The sequence below is a fragment of the Hyperolius riggenbachi genome, chromosome 3 (genome assembly GCF_040937935.1).
Source record: "Hyperolius riggenbachi isolate aHypRig1 chromosome 3, aHypRig1.pri, whole genome shotgun sequence".
Taxonomy (NCBI): domain Eukaryota; kingdom Metazoa; phylum Chordata; class Amphibia; order Anura; family Hyperoliidae; genus Hyperolius; species Hyperolius riggenbachi.
Window position 1 is genome coordinate 289,827,734 of NC_090648.1, and position 17,943 is coordinate 289,845,676.

A 17,943-nucleotide genomic window follows, 5' to 3' on the forward strand; every position below is an offset into this window, starting at 1 on the left:
TGCACCGACTCCGACTAATGAATTTCAACTGTATTTAAAATAGAAAATATTATAAAATGTTCTATTTCTCAGATAATAGTCATCATAAATAATTTATACATACAGTAATAGCTCTGCTTAGTCCACAAAAATGAAATAAACTAATCAAAAAATAAATAGTTACTTGTGCTGCTTCAATAAAGCACTACCCATATTTTTAAAGTCAGATACACATATCTGATTGCAACTTTATATATGATGTGTACACTGGAATCTTTTATTTATACTAAATAACATCTATGCTGTAAGAATAAAGCTGGATGTGTAGCTGTGTGACTAATAGAGATGGTCAATGAGATGCTAATAATTGCATTGATGCTGGTTTATGCAAATTTATACACTCCTTTTGCTCATGAAATCAAATAATTTGATATGTTGTTAAACTTTTGTTTGGGGACTACGAATTAAAGGGTACCTGAGATGGATGGAAAGAAAAGTTTTATACATGCCTGGAGCTTCCTCCAGCCCCTTTTAGGATAATCAGTCCCTCGCTGTCCTCTGCCACCTGGATCTTCTGCTATGAGTCCTGGTAATTCAGCCAGTGACCGAAGTCCGGCCGCGTGCCGCTTCCACAGCCAGGAGCGTTCTCCGCCTGCGCCTTAGTGCTGCGCAGGTGTAGTGCGCTCCCGGTGGCGGAGTGTGTGCATGCACACTATGCCCAACTGGCTCAGGTACCTGGACCCATAGCAGAAGATCCAGGTGGCGGAGGAGGACAGCGAGGGACTGATTGGCCTGAAGGGAGAATGTTGTGCACATTGAACACAGAGGTGTTGTCTATCACCCATAAACCTGGTTCAGATTGTACATAAAGAATGTGTAATAGAGGAAGAATCTCCTCATTCGCCTGCAGAGTACCTGCACATCACTCTTACATGTACCCACAGTTAAATTGCTTAGGGCCTGATAGATGTCCTTTATTGCTGTCTGTACCTTCTACAAGTATTGTTACCAAGGACTAGTTTTAATCTATGACAAAGTAGTAGAGGCAGAAGATCCGCCAGATTGCCAGGTAACTGGTATTGTTTAAAAGGGAATAAATGTGGCAGTCTCCATATCTCTCTCACTTCAGTAGTGTTTTAAAATTCCTAAGCATTGGCAGTTAATAGATGCATTTCATGTTACATACTTTCAATCAACAAGATTGTAATATGCAAATTAGAGGAGTCGGAGGAATCCTAACCTGAGGAGTCGGTGGATTTTTGTACCGACTCCACAGCCCTGATTAGTGCAGAGCCATAATAATCCAACATGCATACAGACTGTTTCTGATTGGTTGAACCTCATCAGTACATGGCATGGATTAATTTGGCTTTATAGAGTAGGACTTGAAACACCCAGAGGTACAGACTAACCAGCAAGCTCATGGTGAACCAGAATTCATCGGAGTGTGGAAGGGGCTACAATGGTCCAAAAACCAACGATTTATACATGAAAATCATCACGTTTAACAAGGTTGCCCAAACTTTCGAATCCCACTGTAAAATGGCAGATTGCTGGCTGGGAGTGAGCATTTGCTTTTTGTGTGTTTTGCATCTAGTGGGCCCCAGTCAGCAGCTGAAGCCACCAGCTATTGTTGGTCTCATGGCTATGTGCAGTTTGCTGATGTCATCTGTTAACTACAAAAGATTTACTCAGCTCTGTCTTTTCTGCCAGAGATGCCAGCAAAATCACTGAGCTAGACAGCAGTGCAGTAAACTTACCTTGCTGTCCAAGAGTCCCAGTACAGATTGAATAAAGAAACTCAACAAAAACTAAAAAAAACTATACAATATCAAATTAATATACAATGGCCCTTCAGGAGCCTAAAGAAAGCTTACTAGCAATAGCAATAGAGCTCTACAAGCAATTCTCTGAGTGAAATCGCTGTTTTTTTTGAAAGAAAGGCATCTTGACACATACTTTTATATGCTATCAGAAAGCACAATACACAGCAGCCTTCCTGTAGGCTATCATATCTTCTCTTGAAATAAGAAAAGGTTGTTTAAATCTGTCCCACTAACAGCCTTTACTGGTTACAAAATATTTGCAACAGTTTTTTTAGAAACCTTCTGTTTGAAAACTTGTGCTGCAGACTTTGCAACGCCCCATGTCCACCTGATTCAGACATGTTTGTGAAAAATGATGTACAAATGGAGTGCATTAAAAATAAAGCAACAAACACTGTATATGTTATTAAAGTAAACATGTGAGATCCACGAGTCTCAAATTAAGATACTTACCTGAATAGAGGAAAGCCTCTGGACCCTTCAGAGGCTTCCTAAGCCCTCCACCCGACCACAGATCCAGTGGGACCTTCAGAAGTTTGCAGCAGCACTCCTGTAAGTGAACTAGCAGGGTCACACTGCACAAGTGCATGCTAGCTCATGCCTGCACAGTAGCAAAGAGCCATCGCTTGGTGGAAAAAACCAAGCCCATTCAGCTCTGTGTGAATGCACAGACACGAGCCACAGTGCGGCCGAGCTCAGGGGTTCTATCGCTGGAATGGCAAGGAGGCATTCCTCTACTTAAAAAGAATCAGAAGTGTGATACCTATGGAAGCTGCCATATTTATTTCCTTTTAAAGAATACTAGTTGCTGGCAGTCCTACTGGTCTTCCTGACCAGTAGGGTCTAAATTACACACTGCAAACAAGCATGCAGCTAATATTGTCAGATGTTTCATAGACATCTGATCTGCATGCTTGAATGGTGTCTATGTGCATTATTAAAAGGAAACAAACATGTCAGCCTCTATATCCCTTTCACCTTGTCTGTGCAGAAAAGCACGTGTGTTTCTACGTTTTTCTTTGCATTTGCATTTATGCATGCATTCGCGTTTTTTAATAATCTGCCTTTTCGACCAGAGAGAAAAATACATTACTAGATATATCTTTACAAAAATGCATACCTTTGCAGCTCCATAGGAAAGCACTGTATGCCAATTGCATACATAGGGGAAAAGTAGCCTACCTACTTGCTTGCATACTTTTCTGGCAATTGGACTCCGCAACTGCCACAAAAGTGAGTGTTTTTGAAAATTAAGAAAAAACTTGGATACCCCCCCCCCCCCATTATGAGATGGACTAGTCAAACCATGTTAGATCTTTCAGACTTTTATGGCCAACTGTAAAAGACAGCAACGTAGGGGAAAAATAATGTATATTGCATTTTACTCAGCAACAAATGTACATGATATACATATGCATACACGTGTACTTTAATTTTTTAAATGTTTAGCGATAGTGGCTCTTTAAACTTGTTTGACGATCTCAAACATTTAAGTGTGATAAACATGAAAAAAAAAATAAAAAAAAAAATCAGGAAGCGTTCCAATAAATTTCATAGCACTGTAGGTTTCAACATATGTTAAGTTGTAAACACACTGTATAAAACAAACAAACAAAAAAAACAAAAAACACTTTTATGTTAGAAATTGAAAAAGCCTTAAAGCCAAAATAACCTGCAGGTCAACCAAGATAAAACAGGTAAGAGAAAAAAGTGGAAACAGCAAAACCGCAAGCATAGACAAATAATGTATGTCACTAAAAAGATTCACACATTTCACCAGGCTTCTAACAGACACAAGACACAAAACTCACACACAAACCAGTACACTTACAAGTCTGGGAGGAAGAGCATATTTTTGACACCTTAGTAGTGAAAATAAATGCCCAATTTCCTAATAAATATACGTAGACAGACTTGTTAAACAGTCTGTTGTCAATCTGCAAATTACAGTTGAGCTGTTAAAAGATTTTTATATTCAAGTGTTAACAGTAATAAAACCCTGATACATGCCCAGCAACTGCATGCACAAATCTACAACCTTGTCAATATAAATTAGATATTCAGCGCAAAATTCATTTGATGACAATAATTCTCTTTTTCAGTAATTGAGAATGGTGTGAACAAAATGAAATTATATATACAAAACTGAGCTACAAAACAGGGTCAGTTCATAGAATACTAAAGGTTACTTATTAAGACTTGGGAAGATTAGTAGGCATCTTTCATTGATTAGATATTCATGTAAGTCTTGTGTCAGTGCAGCAGTAAATAAATGCACTTACTGTACATTGACCTTGGTCATCCTTTTAGCTAGCTATATTCACAGAGTTCAGAACACTCAAAACAGATCTCCAGGCACTCAGCTGTCTCACAGCAAGAATCACAAAGGGCAAAGTCACAATCAAAGTGGTAGTTGAGGTCCTCAGCGGGAATTTCCTCAAGGCCCACACAGACATTGGAACAGCAGCCACAGCAGGAGTTGCAGGCCTCATGCAGACAGGAGCAAACCTGATGTGGGCCAAGGATGAACTCAGTGCACTGACAGAAGAGACAGGCCAAAATCAAAGAAGCACAGCAGTCTAATGCAAACAAGAAAAAGGATAGCTAAAATTATGCCAGAGACAGAAATAAAAGTTGAAGTAGGAACAAAAACACACAACGTGAGAAACATTTTTATAATTTTCATGGAATTCAGTATTCGATTGAAACAAATAGTTCCGTGCTACACAGTTAATCTGTGGCTAAAATCTTTGCTGCATTAAAAGGTTATATGCTTTCCATTGACTGAGAAAAACGACTTTACAAATAAATTCAGTGTATAGCTCCCAAAATGTTGCCCAGTGATCCTCACAATTGTAAATGGTAATATTTAGCTAATGCATTGGCGTTTATCCATTCTTGTCATGTGCAAATATTTAACCTCCTTGGCGGTATGAAAAATACCGCCAGGAGGGAGCGCAGCAGTTTTAAAAAAAAAAAATTTTTTTTTAATCATGTAGCGAGCCGAGGGCTCGCTACATGATAGCTGCTGCTGAGCGGCATCCCCCCGCCCGCTTCGATCGCCTTCGGCGATCTCCGATCAGGAAATCCCGTTCATAGAACGGGATTTCCAGGAGGGCTTCCCCCGTCGCCATGGCGACGGGGCGGGATGACGTCACTGACGTCGGGACGTCATTGGGAGTCCCGGGCCACCCCTCGGCGCTGCCTGGTACTGATTGGCCAGGCAGCGCTGGGGTCTGGGGGGGGGGGGGGGGCCGCGCGCCGCAGCAAATAGCGGCGATCGGGCGGGGGCCGGCCGCGATCAGAGTGCTGGCGCAGCTAGCAAAGTGCTAGCTGCGTCCAGCAAAAAAAAAATTATGAAAATCGGCCCAGCAGGGCCTGAGCGGCACCCTCCGGCGGCTTACCCCGTGTCCAGCACGGGGTTACCGCTAAGGAGGTTAATCAATTCTCCTCTATTGTGCGAACATGTTTTCTACCCTATACTTTATATATTTAAAATACAAAGCTGAACAATTTGGAATATGGGAAATAAGCATCATCTTTATGTCATTTAGATACAAAGTTTCTGATTTAAAGAGAACCAGAGACGAAAACACATAATAGATGTATACATACCTCGGGGCTTCCCTCCAGCTCCATCAGCATGGATCGCTCCCACGCCGCCATCCTCCGCCTCTATCGCCGGTACCGGGTCCCGACACTTCCGCTGGATGCGGCCAGTTGTATGCATCTGCAGGGCCTCCCTCCATCTTGCCGGCGCCTGCTTTACGCATGTGCCTGCGCAGTACGGAGGGAGCACACTGCGCTTGCGGCGACTGGCCAAAGTGACGGGACCGGCAATAGAGGTGGCGTGGGAGAGATCCATGCTGATGGGGCTGGAGGGAAGCCCCAGGTATGTATAAATCTATTATGTTTGTCTCTGGTTCTCTTTTATGGCCCATACTCACGGGCTACAATTGTCGCTGCAACACGCGGCGCGTGCGTGTTGCGGCGACAGGTCGCCTGTGAGTATGCGCCGTTGCACGGGCGCGCACCCCGAACTGTCGCTCGTCGGTGATGCCGCCAGGCCAATGAACTGCTCAATCGCCTGGTGACAGTTGCCGCCACAATTCCGCCGCAACTGTCGCTAGTCCGCGTGAGTACGCGGACTAGCGACAGCAACCTCCATTGAGGAATACGGAGCTTCCGGCGGGGGGAGGAGGAACGTCGGCGACAGCTTCCGTCGCGCCGCTGGTCCCTCTTCCGCGTGTGTACGCGGAGGGACCTGGCGAGGAGCTGCCACCGGCTTGTCGCCCACACGCACACGTGTGCTGGCGACAGGCCCAAAAAGTTGCCCGTGAGTATGGGCCATTAGGTATATACGGTGCTACAAGTTCATGTGTATGCAGTAATTCTATTAAAGGTAACCAGTATCTTTGTAAAAAAATAATAATAATAATAATAATAATAATGCTATTTACCCACAGAGGAAAACCTCTGAATGGTCCAGAGGTTTCCTTATCCATCAGCTCCTGTGCAAGATACCTCCAAACAGATGTGAGAAAAGCTAGTCAAATATTCTTGTAGCCACGCCCCCTTAATGTTTGAGAGGCTGTATGGCCACATGCCTGCACAGTAAGCTGAAGCCGCTTGTTCACGACCATCCAGAGGCTTCACTATACGCAAATAAGTATGCAACTTTTTTTAGGTTCGGGTAAAGACTTAGTTTACACGGATGTATGCATTGATCCACGAACTTTTAAAAAGACTATTGCAGCTTGTTGTAGAAGAAAGAACCAGTAGTATTTTTGTGTGTTTTCCAGTGTTTCTTCCATTAATGTGAGTTGAACATGTTTTTTCAAGGTTAAAAAGGTCCCAATTAGTGTATGCTACATTTAGTAGGACACCATCAATCATAAAGTCAAACAATGCATACTTGCAAATTGCCTACGAATAAAGATATCAGACCAGAAGGTTTAACCTCCTTAGCGGTAACCCCGTGTGACACACGGGGTAAGCCGCCGGAGGGTGCCGCTCAGGCCCTGCTGGGCCGATTTACATAATTTTTTTTTTGCTGGACGCAGCTAGCACTTTGCTAGCTGCGCCAGCACACCGATCGCCGCCGGCCCACGCCCAATCACCGCTATCCGTTGCGGCGCGCGCCCCCCCCCCCCCCCAGACCCCGTGCGCTGCCTGGTCAATCAGTGCCAGGCAGCGCCGAGGGGTGGATCGGGACTCCCAATGACGTCCCGACGTCGCTGACGTAATTCCGCCCCATCGCCATGGATGGGATTTCCTGATCAGAGATCGCCGAAGGAGATCGAAGCGGGCGGGGGGATGCCGCTGAGCAGCGGCTATCATGTAGCGAGCCCTGGGCTCGCTACATGATTTAAAAAAAAAAAATTTTTTTAAAAACTGCTGCGCTGCCCCCTGGCGGAATTTTTCATACCGCCAAGGGGGGTTAAGGAGCATTTAAAGTGACATTGCAGTGAAAAACAAAAAACTTATGATATAATTGTACATACAGTACAGATAATTAATAGAACATTAGTAGCACAGAAAATGGTCTTATTTTTATTTTCAGATATATAACTTTTTTATAACATTGCATAATTTTGTGAACTTACAAACCACACTCTACTCTGTTTTATAGTTTAACCACTTCCGGATTCTCGGTGCGTATATATACGCCCCTGAATCCTGAAGTGTATACCATGGAAACGGCCGCTCGCATGAGCGGCCGTTCCATGTCAGTTCACGGAGGGTGTCTCCGTGAACACCCTGCGAGCCGATCGGCGGCTCGCACGGTAAATGTAAACACGCGGGGAAGATCTTCCCCGGTGTTTACATGTATACGGCGCTGCTGCGCAGCAGCGCCGTAGAGGAGATCGGCGATCCCCGGCCTCTGATTGGCCGGGGATCACCGGCATCTGATAGGCTAAAGCCTATCCCATCAGGCGCAGGACGGAAATCCGTCCTGCGCCGCTCACAGGGGGAGGGAGAGGGAGGGAAGGGGAAGGAGGCCAGGAAGCGCTGCGGAGGGGGGCTTTGAAGAGCCCCCCCCCCCCCCGCAAGCGCAAGCAGCCGGCGGCGATCAGACCCCCCCAGCAGGACATCCCCCTAGTGGGGAAAAAAGGGGGGGAAGTCTGATCGCCCTGGCTGCTAGCTGATCTGTGCTGTGGGCTGGAGAGCCCACGCAGCACAGATCAGCACAACATTTCATGGTGTGGAAGTGGTTAAAATACAGAGGTAATGACCCTTTGCACTTCCCTGAAGTAAAATCTTATCGGAAGTTGTTTTTCACTGTTTCCTTGATGTATAAGCGCTTCAGAAAATAGCACTGTAGCCGCCCCACTTGGTTGGAGAGAGCTCAGAGAAGTTCTTTTCCATAGATAACTGAAGGGTTTTTTTTACGCTTCCTGTACTGCTGGAAACAATATGAGACTATTTTCTTTGCTACTAATGCTCTATTTCTTAGCTGTACTACACAAACAACTCTTAATATATTTTTTTTTCCTCGCTTCAGTGTCACTTTAAATGCAGCAGAGTTGAGTTTCCATGCTATTAGTACGGTGTAAGCACCATCCTCACCGTCCAGTGCCCCCCGCTCTACTTTCCTGGATGACTGTCCATCTTGCAGCCAATCCTGACATAATTTCCTCCCTTACTGTCTGTGTTTCCTTTGGCCGCCCTCCTCCCAGTCTTCAGACACTCCCAACCAGCTCTGCAATAAAAAGTGCATTGTCATTGTGTGACTCTGCAGCTTCTCAGCATGAGAAATATTGGCCAATCTGAGAGGAACAGAGGTGTGGGAGGGGAAACCAGGAGGGAAAGAGGCTTCAGCCAATCAGGCTGCATTAGTTAAATCTGAGGGGAAAATAAAGAAGAAAAAAAAAGAAAGCCCAGCATGCCCTGCAACTTCCGATGTGCAGCAGATGTGCCAAATAAGAGCCAATGATCTTCTATGGACAACAAAAGTAAGAGTGCTTTTTAACTTTTGGATTTCCTGGATATCATCCTTACTTGTTTACAAGATAAAAATAAAGAATTGGTTTTAGATTTTATGCCTGACAGTTACACTGTAAAAGAAAATTAGCATCTTTGGGTTTGGTCCAGAAACTGTTCTTCAATAACATTGAAGTACTGTATACTTGCTGTGACAATAATACTGTACCTGAGGTATGAAAGTACAAAACTGTTGTTACTTATTAAATGCATTAAACTTTAAGTCTCATGGTGAAGAGTCTCATGTTCATAGCAAAAATACAAATGTCTGTGTCAGCAATCACTAAAGTTTTAATAAAATATAGTATCTTTTAATATGCTGTTTATCGAAGCAGCTCTGTGACCTTTGTACAGTATTTTTTAAAGTCAGTTTATTCCTCAGGCAAAACAGCCAACACTTTCTTTTGTCAAGGCCAAGCTCCTGAAATTTGAATTCCCTGTTTTGGAAAAGGAGGCATCTGCCTTATCGCAATGTTTGGATTTAGTATATCTGCATCTACAGGTTTCCCGTATATACATTTGTTTCCTTTGCTGTTGTTGAAACTATGTAAAACTTTGCCAAGTAAGCACCAAAAGAAAACCTAACTTGTTTCTAAGCTTGGATAGGTCCTTGCAAAAAGAGTTCTTGTGCCTTCCATCCTCCAGCAGTACAGACACTAGCATTTCTTTTCCAAAGCAGAATCCTAAAAAGCAGATTATATACTCTTATGAAGAGCCAAAAACCACGATGAGGAACAGCTGAAAACAAGTTTGCAACACCCCCCTACTATACGTCACAGAGTATACACTAATATTTTCAGGTCATGTCATATTACACATGCATTTCTCGCTGTCAAGCAGACTCATGTCTATTTTAAAAGTTTGTCCTAGCTCCTCTCCTGTAGCTCTGGCCAGCTCCCCCCTTTCCCTCCAACATGTTTTTTTCTGTTCATGCATGTGTATTGCTGGAGCTGTTCATGTCATGATCTTTTGACCTATCTACCTGAGGTTCCCTGTTTTCAAGATCTGCAGTTTTGGGATAAAAGGCTCAAAGATCTACAAGGCATATTTTATGATCGATTCAACAGTCTGCCAACGCTTCTAAGATTCTGAGTTATTGCTACCACATCCCAACTTGATAATTACAGGGTTCACACTTGCAATGCTCAGACTGGGGAGGCAGAACAGGTAATCTTTCTGTTCAAAGATTTATTGTACTGCAGATTGTTTAAAGCTTCATACACACGAGGCACAAAACTGCGGGCAAGAGACCAAAAAAAAATAAATAAAAAAAAGCAGCGACAGCTCGTCGCCAGGTCCCTCTGTGCTGCAGCTGTACATATGGCGCACAGAGGGACAGAGATGCGGCGGAAGCTGTCGCCGAAGGTTCCTCCCCCCCGCCGGAAGCTCCGTGCATGGTGTGTGGGTTGCTGTCGCTAGTCCGCATACACACGCAGTACGCGTGGCGGACTAGCGACAGTTGCGGCGACAGCTGTTGCCGGCAATTGGCCACGTCAATCGCCTGGGGACAGCTCTGACTGGCGACGATTCGCGCCTCATACACACGGGGGACCAGTCGCCGCAACGTGCGCGTGCCACGTGTTTGTGGCGACAGTTGTGCCCCGCGTATATGGGCCATAAGACTTGCAAATGGAGATGTGGATGCTGGTAGGCCACTGATATCTACTGTGCTGTTTGTGGCTATCCAAATTTTAAATTCTAAGGAGAATTTACTTATAATTGGAGTATTAAGCTCATACAAATTGTATTTTACTCATTTGTTATAAATGGTTTACTCATTTGCTAAAGATAGTACATGTGGTAGAACATCAATACAATGATTAAAAACTAATAAATGTGACTATATACAGTATAATCCCTCTATAGTAAACTCCAAGGGACCAGGCAAATTAGTTTACTATATTAGAAGTTTACTATATCAGAAATTGTCAAACTCAAGCACATAAAGTATACTATAGTACTGCATATTAAAGTACAGGTAGTCCCCAGTTAACGAACGAGATAGGGACTTTAGGTTCGTTCCTACCCTGAATCTGTTCTTAAAGGAGTTATCAGGAGAAAATTAAGAAAATAAGTGCTACTTACCCGATGCTTCCTCCAGCCCCAAGCTCCCAGCATGTCGCTTGCTGCAGCTCTGCAGTCAGCCGTTCGCTACAGCTCCGTCCCGGTCCCCAGCAATGACATCCTAGAGGTCAGCCTGTACTGCGCCTGCGCGAGCAGCACGGTCAATCACGCCACATGGACTGGAGCAGACTGCGCAGTCTGCTCCGGTCCACGTGGCGGTGATTGACAGCGCCGCTCGCACAGTCGCAGTACGTCGACCTGACGTAATCGCCGGGTAGCAGGACGGAGCTACGGCTAACTGCAGAGCTGCAGCAAGGGACATGCTGGGAGCTTGGGGCTGGAGGAAGCCCCGGGTAAGTAGCACTTATTTTCTTATTTTTCTCCTGATAATGCCTTTAAGTCAGAACACTGTGCAATCTCTGTCCCTTGTACCTCCTCTGTGCCCCCTGTGCCTCTGCCCCCTGTAACTGCTTATATAGTTTAAAAGCCATTTTTTATTTGAATTTTTTAATATCGATTTTCTCAAAAACTACCAGTTTAATTAGATTTTTTTTTTTGTTGGGAGCACAGAATCCATGCCGTTCATATCGGCAGGTCGTTCGTAAGTCGGGGGACTACCTGTAGTCAATAATTGGAAGTAGTTTTTTATTTTTCATTTTAAGGCTTTAGCAAACAAGCACAGACCGTGGCTAAGCTAGATCAAACTGCAGTGCTTAATATGCAGGTATGTGCATGTAATAATCACTTGCAAAGGAAGCATAGGTCTCAACAGTTAATGCTGGCACAATACTTCTAGTGTGCTCCTCTGTCCACAGGTCTGCGCAGTCTGGATGATACTGTAAGCTTTGCAGCCATGCACAAACAAGTCAGGTGACAGGTAATCCCCTCAATAATCAGGCAGCAGCTTGCACAGGAAGCATAGGTCTCACCTGCTGGTGGCTTTTGAGGTAATCCTTGTAGGCCCAGAGTAGTGTGCAGATAACGAGCAGGCTATAAAAAGGCTGCCAGCCTGCCCACCGACTGACATATGACCAATGCATGTGCCCACTTTAGACTATAGCCAGATACAGAATACTGCAGGAGTCAAACACAGGTTTACTATAACAGAAGTTTTATTATACCCAGGTTTACTATACCAGAAGTTGCTCCCATTTACTTATTATGGTGCTTAGCCAGGACCTGAACATTTAGTTTACTATACCCACATTTTTACTATATCAGAGTCTACTATAACAAGATTATACTGTGTAATATTTATATATAATAAATACAAGCAAGATTATCAAATATTATTCTTACCCTCTGGTGATGATGTAGGCTTTTGAGGATATGTTGAGCTCATTTTGCTTCTCTTGCTCTCATCACTGCTCACAGAGAGACTGGACTGGATCTTCCTGTGCATTTTTTGAGAAACGGGAGCTGTAAACTTTCTATGATCTGCAGCAGCAGGTTTGACCCCATTGTGAATTCCATTGACATTACTCAGCCCTACATGACCATTTTGTATCTTGCCAGTTTCTTCCTCGCTCTGTTCCAGTGCTGAAGTGTTCGGCTGAGGCAAACTCTGAGGTTGGGCTTAAATGTAAAGATAAAAGATGAAAAGATTAAACAGAATTCTCTAAAACCACAGCCAGGGGATATGGGCAAAATACACTTTAGAAAGAAAAAAAGGACAGAAATGTTCATGAAGAAAAAAATGACACCATTTTCAACCAACCAACCATCGTATGCGAGCACAAACGTTTACATTTGCGATAGGATAGTTTTAATTCTTGTGAGAAAATAGATTTTACAATGTATTTGATCTTATGCAACAACATTTAATAGTATTATCAAAATTGTTCTACCAAGCGATCAAATTATACCATAATTTGATACATTCTTGTATCAAGACCTTATAAACATCACAGGAAATCAAAATAAATAGTCTCCTGACTTTCAAAATCTGCATTAAAACTTCAATTATTATGAACCTTGCTAGCTAGTATTGCATTCATTTAAAGAGCGGTACAAAGAAAACAGCAAATGTGTAAACTTTTGACTACTGATGGCAGTGCTGGGCGTAATGGAAAAAACTACGCTTACGGATCATTACGCATATTTTTACGCTATTACGCATTACGGAATTACGCTTACGGCGTAGACATTTATTTACGTTCATGTCTGTAATTACGCATAGCCCTTACGCAATTACGCGTAAGAATACCGTAATACAGGTTGTTACGTTATTGCCTTACGCGTAATTTCCTACTAGCAATTAATGCGTAAGGCCATGCTCCCAAGCGGAAAAGTTGACGCATGGATCAATGTTAGGTAGCCGCCGACTTTAAGGGTTAATAGCATAATAGCAAAGCCCCCTTAATTGCTTAGAGCCTTAAATTTGGAGAATATATTAAGGAGATCAGAAGGAATAAGAGGAAAATTTTTTTTTCAAAAAGACCTTATAGTTTTTGAGAAAATCGATGTTAAAGTTTCAAAGGAAAAATATATACATTTAAAAACCCGCCGACTTTAACGGTTAATAGCAAAGCCTGCTTAAAATTTAGGAACACCAAATTCCCAGGGTATACTAAGGGGATCAGTGGGACTAAGAGGAAAAACATTTTTTTCAAAAAGACCTTATAGTTTTTGAGAAAATCGATTTTTAAGTTTCAAGGGCAAAAATGTCTTTTAAATGCGGAAAATGTCAGTTTTTTTTTTGCACAGGTAACAATAGTGTTTTATTTTCATAGATTCCCCCAAGTGGGAAGAGTTTTACTTACTTCGTTCTGAGTGTGGGAAATATAAAAAAAAACCGACGTGGGGTCCCCCCCCTCCCAGACCTCTTTAACCCCTTGTCCCCCATGCAGGCTGGGATAGCCAGAATGCGGAGCACCGGCCGCGTGGGGCTCCGCACCCTGACTATACCAGCCCGCATGGTCCATGGATTGGGGGGTATCAGAAGGGGAGGGGCAGCCAAGCTTTCCCCTCCCCCTCCAAACCCTTGTCCAATCCAAGGACAAGGGGCTCTTCTCCACCTCCGATGGGCGGTGGAGGTGGAGGCCGCGATTTCCTGGGGGGGGGGGGTTCATAGTGGCATCTGGGAGTCCCCTTTAAAAAGGGGTCCCCCAGATGCCCACCCCCCCTCCCAGGAGAAATGAGTATAGGGGTACTTGTACCCCTACCCATTTCTTTTAAGAGTTAAAAGTAAATCAACACACAAACACTTAGAAAAAGTATTTTAATTGAACAAAAAACATAACCACGAAAAAAGTCCTTTAATATTCTACATTAACCATTAATACTTACCTGTCCCTTTAAAAGCCAGTTCCCACGCAATATCCTCGGAAATTGGCTAATCAGTTACAATGTAACAAAGTTGTTACTTTGTAACTCCACCGCACCCGACGTCTCTCGCCGCTCACCCGCCGGCCGCCGCATGGCCGGTGCTCCGCATTCTGGCTATCCCAGCCTGCATGGGGGACAAGGGGTTAAAGAGGTCTGGGACGGGGGACCCCATGTCGTTTTTTTTTTTATATTTCCCACACTCAGAACGAAGTAAGTAAAACTCTTCCCACTTGGGGGAATCTATGAAAATAAAACACTATTGTTACCTGTGCCAAAAAAACTGACATTTTCCGCATTTAAAAGACATTTTTGCCCTTGAAACTTAAAAATCGATTTTCTCAAAAACTATAAGGTCTTTTTGAAAAAAAAATGTTTTCCTCTTATTCCCACTGATCCCCTTAATATACCCTGGGCATTTGGTGTTGCTAAATTTTAAGCAGGCTTTGCTATTAACCGTTAAAGTCGGCGGGTTTTTAAATGTATATTTTTTTCCTTTGAAACTTTAACATCGATTTTCTCAAAAACTATAAGGTCTTTTTGAAAAAATGTTTTTCCTCTTATTCCTTCTGATCTCCTTAATATATTCTCCAAATTTGAGGTTCTTAGCACTTAAGGGGGCTTTGCTATTAACCCTTAAAGTCGGCGGCTTTTTTATATTATACGGGAGCTTAATATTACGCGATTACGGCAGACTGTGTAATTTCAATAGGCGTTTACTGTCTTACACGTAATTTGTTACGCGTAATAACGTAACCTACGGTCTACGCGTAATTAACCAGCCTGGCATTCTATTAAGATCGCCAGGCTGGCGACCGGACATTTCTTTTTAATAAAAAAAATACTATTGCATGCAGCCAACTAAAAGTTGGCTGCATGAAAGCCCACTAGAGGGCGCTCCTGTCGCATACTTCTGATCGCCGGAGGCGATCAGAAGTAACAAGAGAGGCCGCGATGAGTGGCCTCTCTTGTTTTGCTTTCCTCATCGCCATGGCGGCGAGCGGAGTGACGTCATGGACCTTAGCGCTGGCCAGAACTGTTTGGTCCGTCTGCGCTGGGCTCGGGCGGCTGGGGGGACCCTCTTTCGCGCTGCAGTGGCGATCAGGTAGCGCACGCGGCTGGCAAAGTGCCGGCTGCGTGTGCACCTTTTTATTTGATAAAAATCGGCCCAGCCTCTGAGCGGCAGCCTCCGGCGGTAATGGACGAGCTGAGCTCGTCCATACCGCCAGGCTGGTTAATTACGTGTGATACCGTAACCTTACACAACGCTTAGGGTGCATTTGTAGTGAATTACGATGCGTAATTACGCTAATGCGTAATTTCGGCCCAGCACTGACTGATGGCATCCATTTGTAAATGTACAGTACTCAAAAGGACCTTTTTTAAAAAGCACTGAACTACCATAAAGGGGTGAACCTCAAATTCTGTATAGTAAATTATATATATATATATATATATATTTATTTATTATATACATATACATAGGCCTGAACGATTTTAGGAAAAGATTGAATTGAACGATTTGTTAGAAATTGCGATTTCGATTCGACTCACGATTTTTCTTAAAAACGAGTCCTCCTCCTGCCGTGCACTGTCCTGAGCCCGGCCACAAGGATCAGTTTGTGTGAACAATAGAGTCCTTCCATAGCTCAGCACTCCGCAGGACAAGATAGAACACACACACACACTCACAGATTGTGAGTTCAGATTGTTACATTCTATTTAGTTAAATGTATCTATTGAGAAATGTTACACACTCTTTGGCTGTCCTCCAGCTCCTTCTCATTCAGAGAGAGTTTCAGAGAGAGTGAGTCACATGCCACACTTAGATACATTTATGTAAACAAAATGTATCTATGTCAGCTCAGGATGCGTCTGCAGAAATCTCCAGGAACTTTAAAGCCCTGTGTAACCCTTCCAATGCTGGTCTAGTAAAAAAAAAAAATGCTGGTTGCATATAATATACTGTAAATAATGTTCTAGAGCAAAGTTGAAATGCAGGGTTATATTCCGCTTTAAACTGTAATTACAGAGAAATATGATAAAATGTTCTATTTCTCAGATAACAGCCATCATACATGTATATATACAGTAATAGCAGTGCTTAGTGCACAAAAATGATATAAAAAAAAAAACAAGTAATTTGCGCTGCTGCAATAAAGCAGTCAGCGTATTTTTAAAATCAGATATGCATATCTGATTGTGACTGTATATTTGATGTGTAAAAATGAATCTTTTATATATAATAAATAACACCTCTGATGTAAGAAGAAGGCCTGATGTAGTTGTGTCACGAGTAGGGATGGTCAATGAGATGCCAATAATTCTGTATTATTGCAGGTTCATGCAAGTTTTGTAAATTTTTTTCTTTTAGTTATGAAATCAATTAATTTGATATGTTGTTAAATTTGTGGTTTGGCGACTACAAATTAAGTTACATAGTAGTACTATACTCTACATATACACTCCCCTCAAGGCTGCTGTGAATTCACTGGGAATGTTGTGCACATTGAACTCAGAGGTGTTGTCGATCACCCACAAACCTGGTTCAAATCGTGCGTGAAGAATGTGTAATACAGGAAGAATCCCCTCATTCTCTTGCAGAGTACCTATACATCTCTCTCATGGTGCCCACACACGGTACAATAAAAATGTTTAATTTTCCCATTTATTTGACCAAAACAATCAAACAGAATGAAAGTCAAAATCTAATCGAAAAAAATGAAAAAATTGTACCATGTATGGGCACCATTAGATGTACCCACAGTTAGAATGCCTAGGGCCCGATTGATGTTCTTTGTTCCTGTTTGCACCCTCTACAAGTACGCTTACCAAAGACTAGTTTTGATTTCTATTTAACAGTTAATCTACAGCTATAGCCTAAGTTTAGTTAAAATAAATCTCTGGTGTACATTACACACAGAGGTACACTAATGCTTAAAAGATAGAATGTCCAAAAACATTGTGTGTTTAATAAGATTCACTGGAACCCTGTAAAAGCGCGGTTCTGGTGCACAGATCTGTCCCCTTGCAGAAAATGACGCTAGCCTTCTACATCAGAAAAAGCAGAGGCCTTTTTCAGCAAAGTGGCAGGGATATGCGCTGGAATCTGGCTGATATGGGGCTAAGATGAATCTTATTATACAGACAACATGCAGGGGCATTTACGTTGGCAATGACAGGCTAGGATAGAAAAAAGGGTAGAGTGGAAGCTTCCTGGCCAGGAGCTTTCTGTTCCCAAAAGCAGATGCCAGCTTTATATAGCTTAACAATTGCTAATCTTTGGCAGTGATTAAATGTCGTATTTTACATACTTTCAACTACATCAACAAGATTGTTACATGCAAATTGGAAAAGTCGGGCAATTTTTGTACCACACAGCCCTGTACCCAAATCCTAAAATTAATGTATAGGTGTGGTGATCACCAAGGTATTTTTTTTTCCACCTAGCTACAAGGGGAAAATTCAAATGACCACCATCAGGGCTTCTGGTCAGTTCTATGGAGGGCTGGTGCAGGGGCAGCCAGTGCTGGCGCTCTATGAAAATAGTAGAAGAAAATAAGAATAGAAGGAAAAAAACTAACTGAAAAACAGAAGAGTAGAAGAAAAGAAGACAGATGAAAAATTACAAAAGTAGTGGGTGGGCACAGTATTTCCAGGGTTATAACAGTCTGCATGAGGGGCAAGCAACTAAAAAAGGCTTTTGGGGAAGCAGCATGGTCAATTTTTCTATATCTATCAAATGAAATAAAAAAAAACCTAACAA

The 17,943-nt window shown here is 42.9% G+C and overlaps 1 protein-coding gene across 2 annotated transcripts in view; it reads right to left on the minus strand.

Annotated features, from left to right (window-relative positions):
* The window catches only part of MDFIC (MyoD family inhibitor domain containing), a 146,864-nt gene that overhangs the window by 11,207 nt on the left and 117,714 nt on the right, over positions 1-17,943 (minus strand). Inside the window, exons 4-5 of one of the 2 annotated variants that reach the window (XM_068276457.1) lie at positions 12,153-12,428; positions 4,088-4,384 (exon numbers count right to left, since the gene is read on the minus strand). In XM_068276457.1, the coding sequence (XP_068132558.1) occupies positions 4,116-4,384; positions 12,153-12,428 (545 nt within the window). In that variant the 3' untranslated portion in view covers positions 4,088-4,115. The remainder of the gene's footprint in view (positions 1-4,087; positions 4,385-12,152; positions 12,429-17,943) is intronic. The other variant, XM_068276458.1, reaches the window with a different exon arrangement.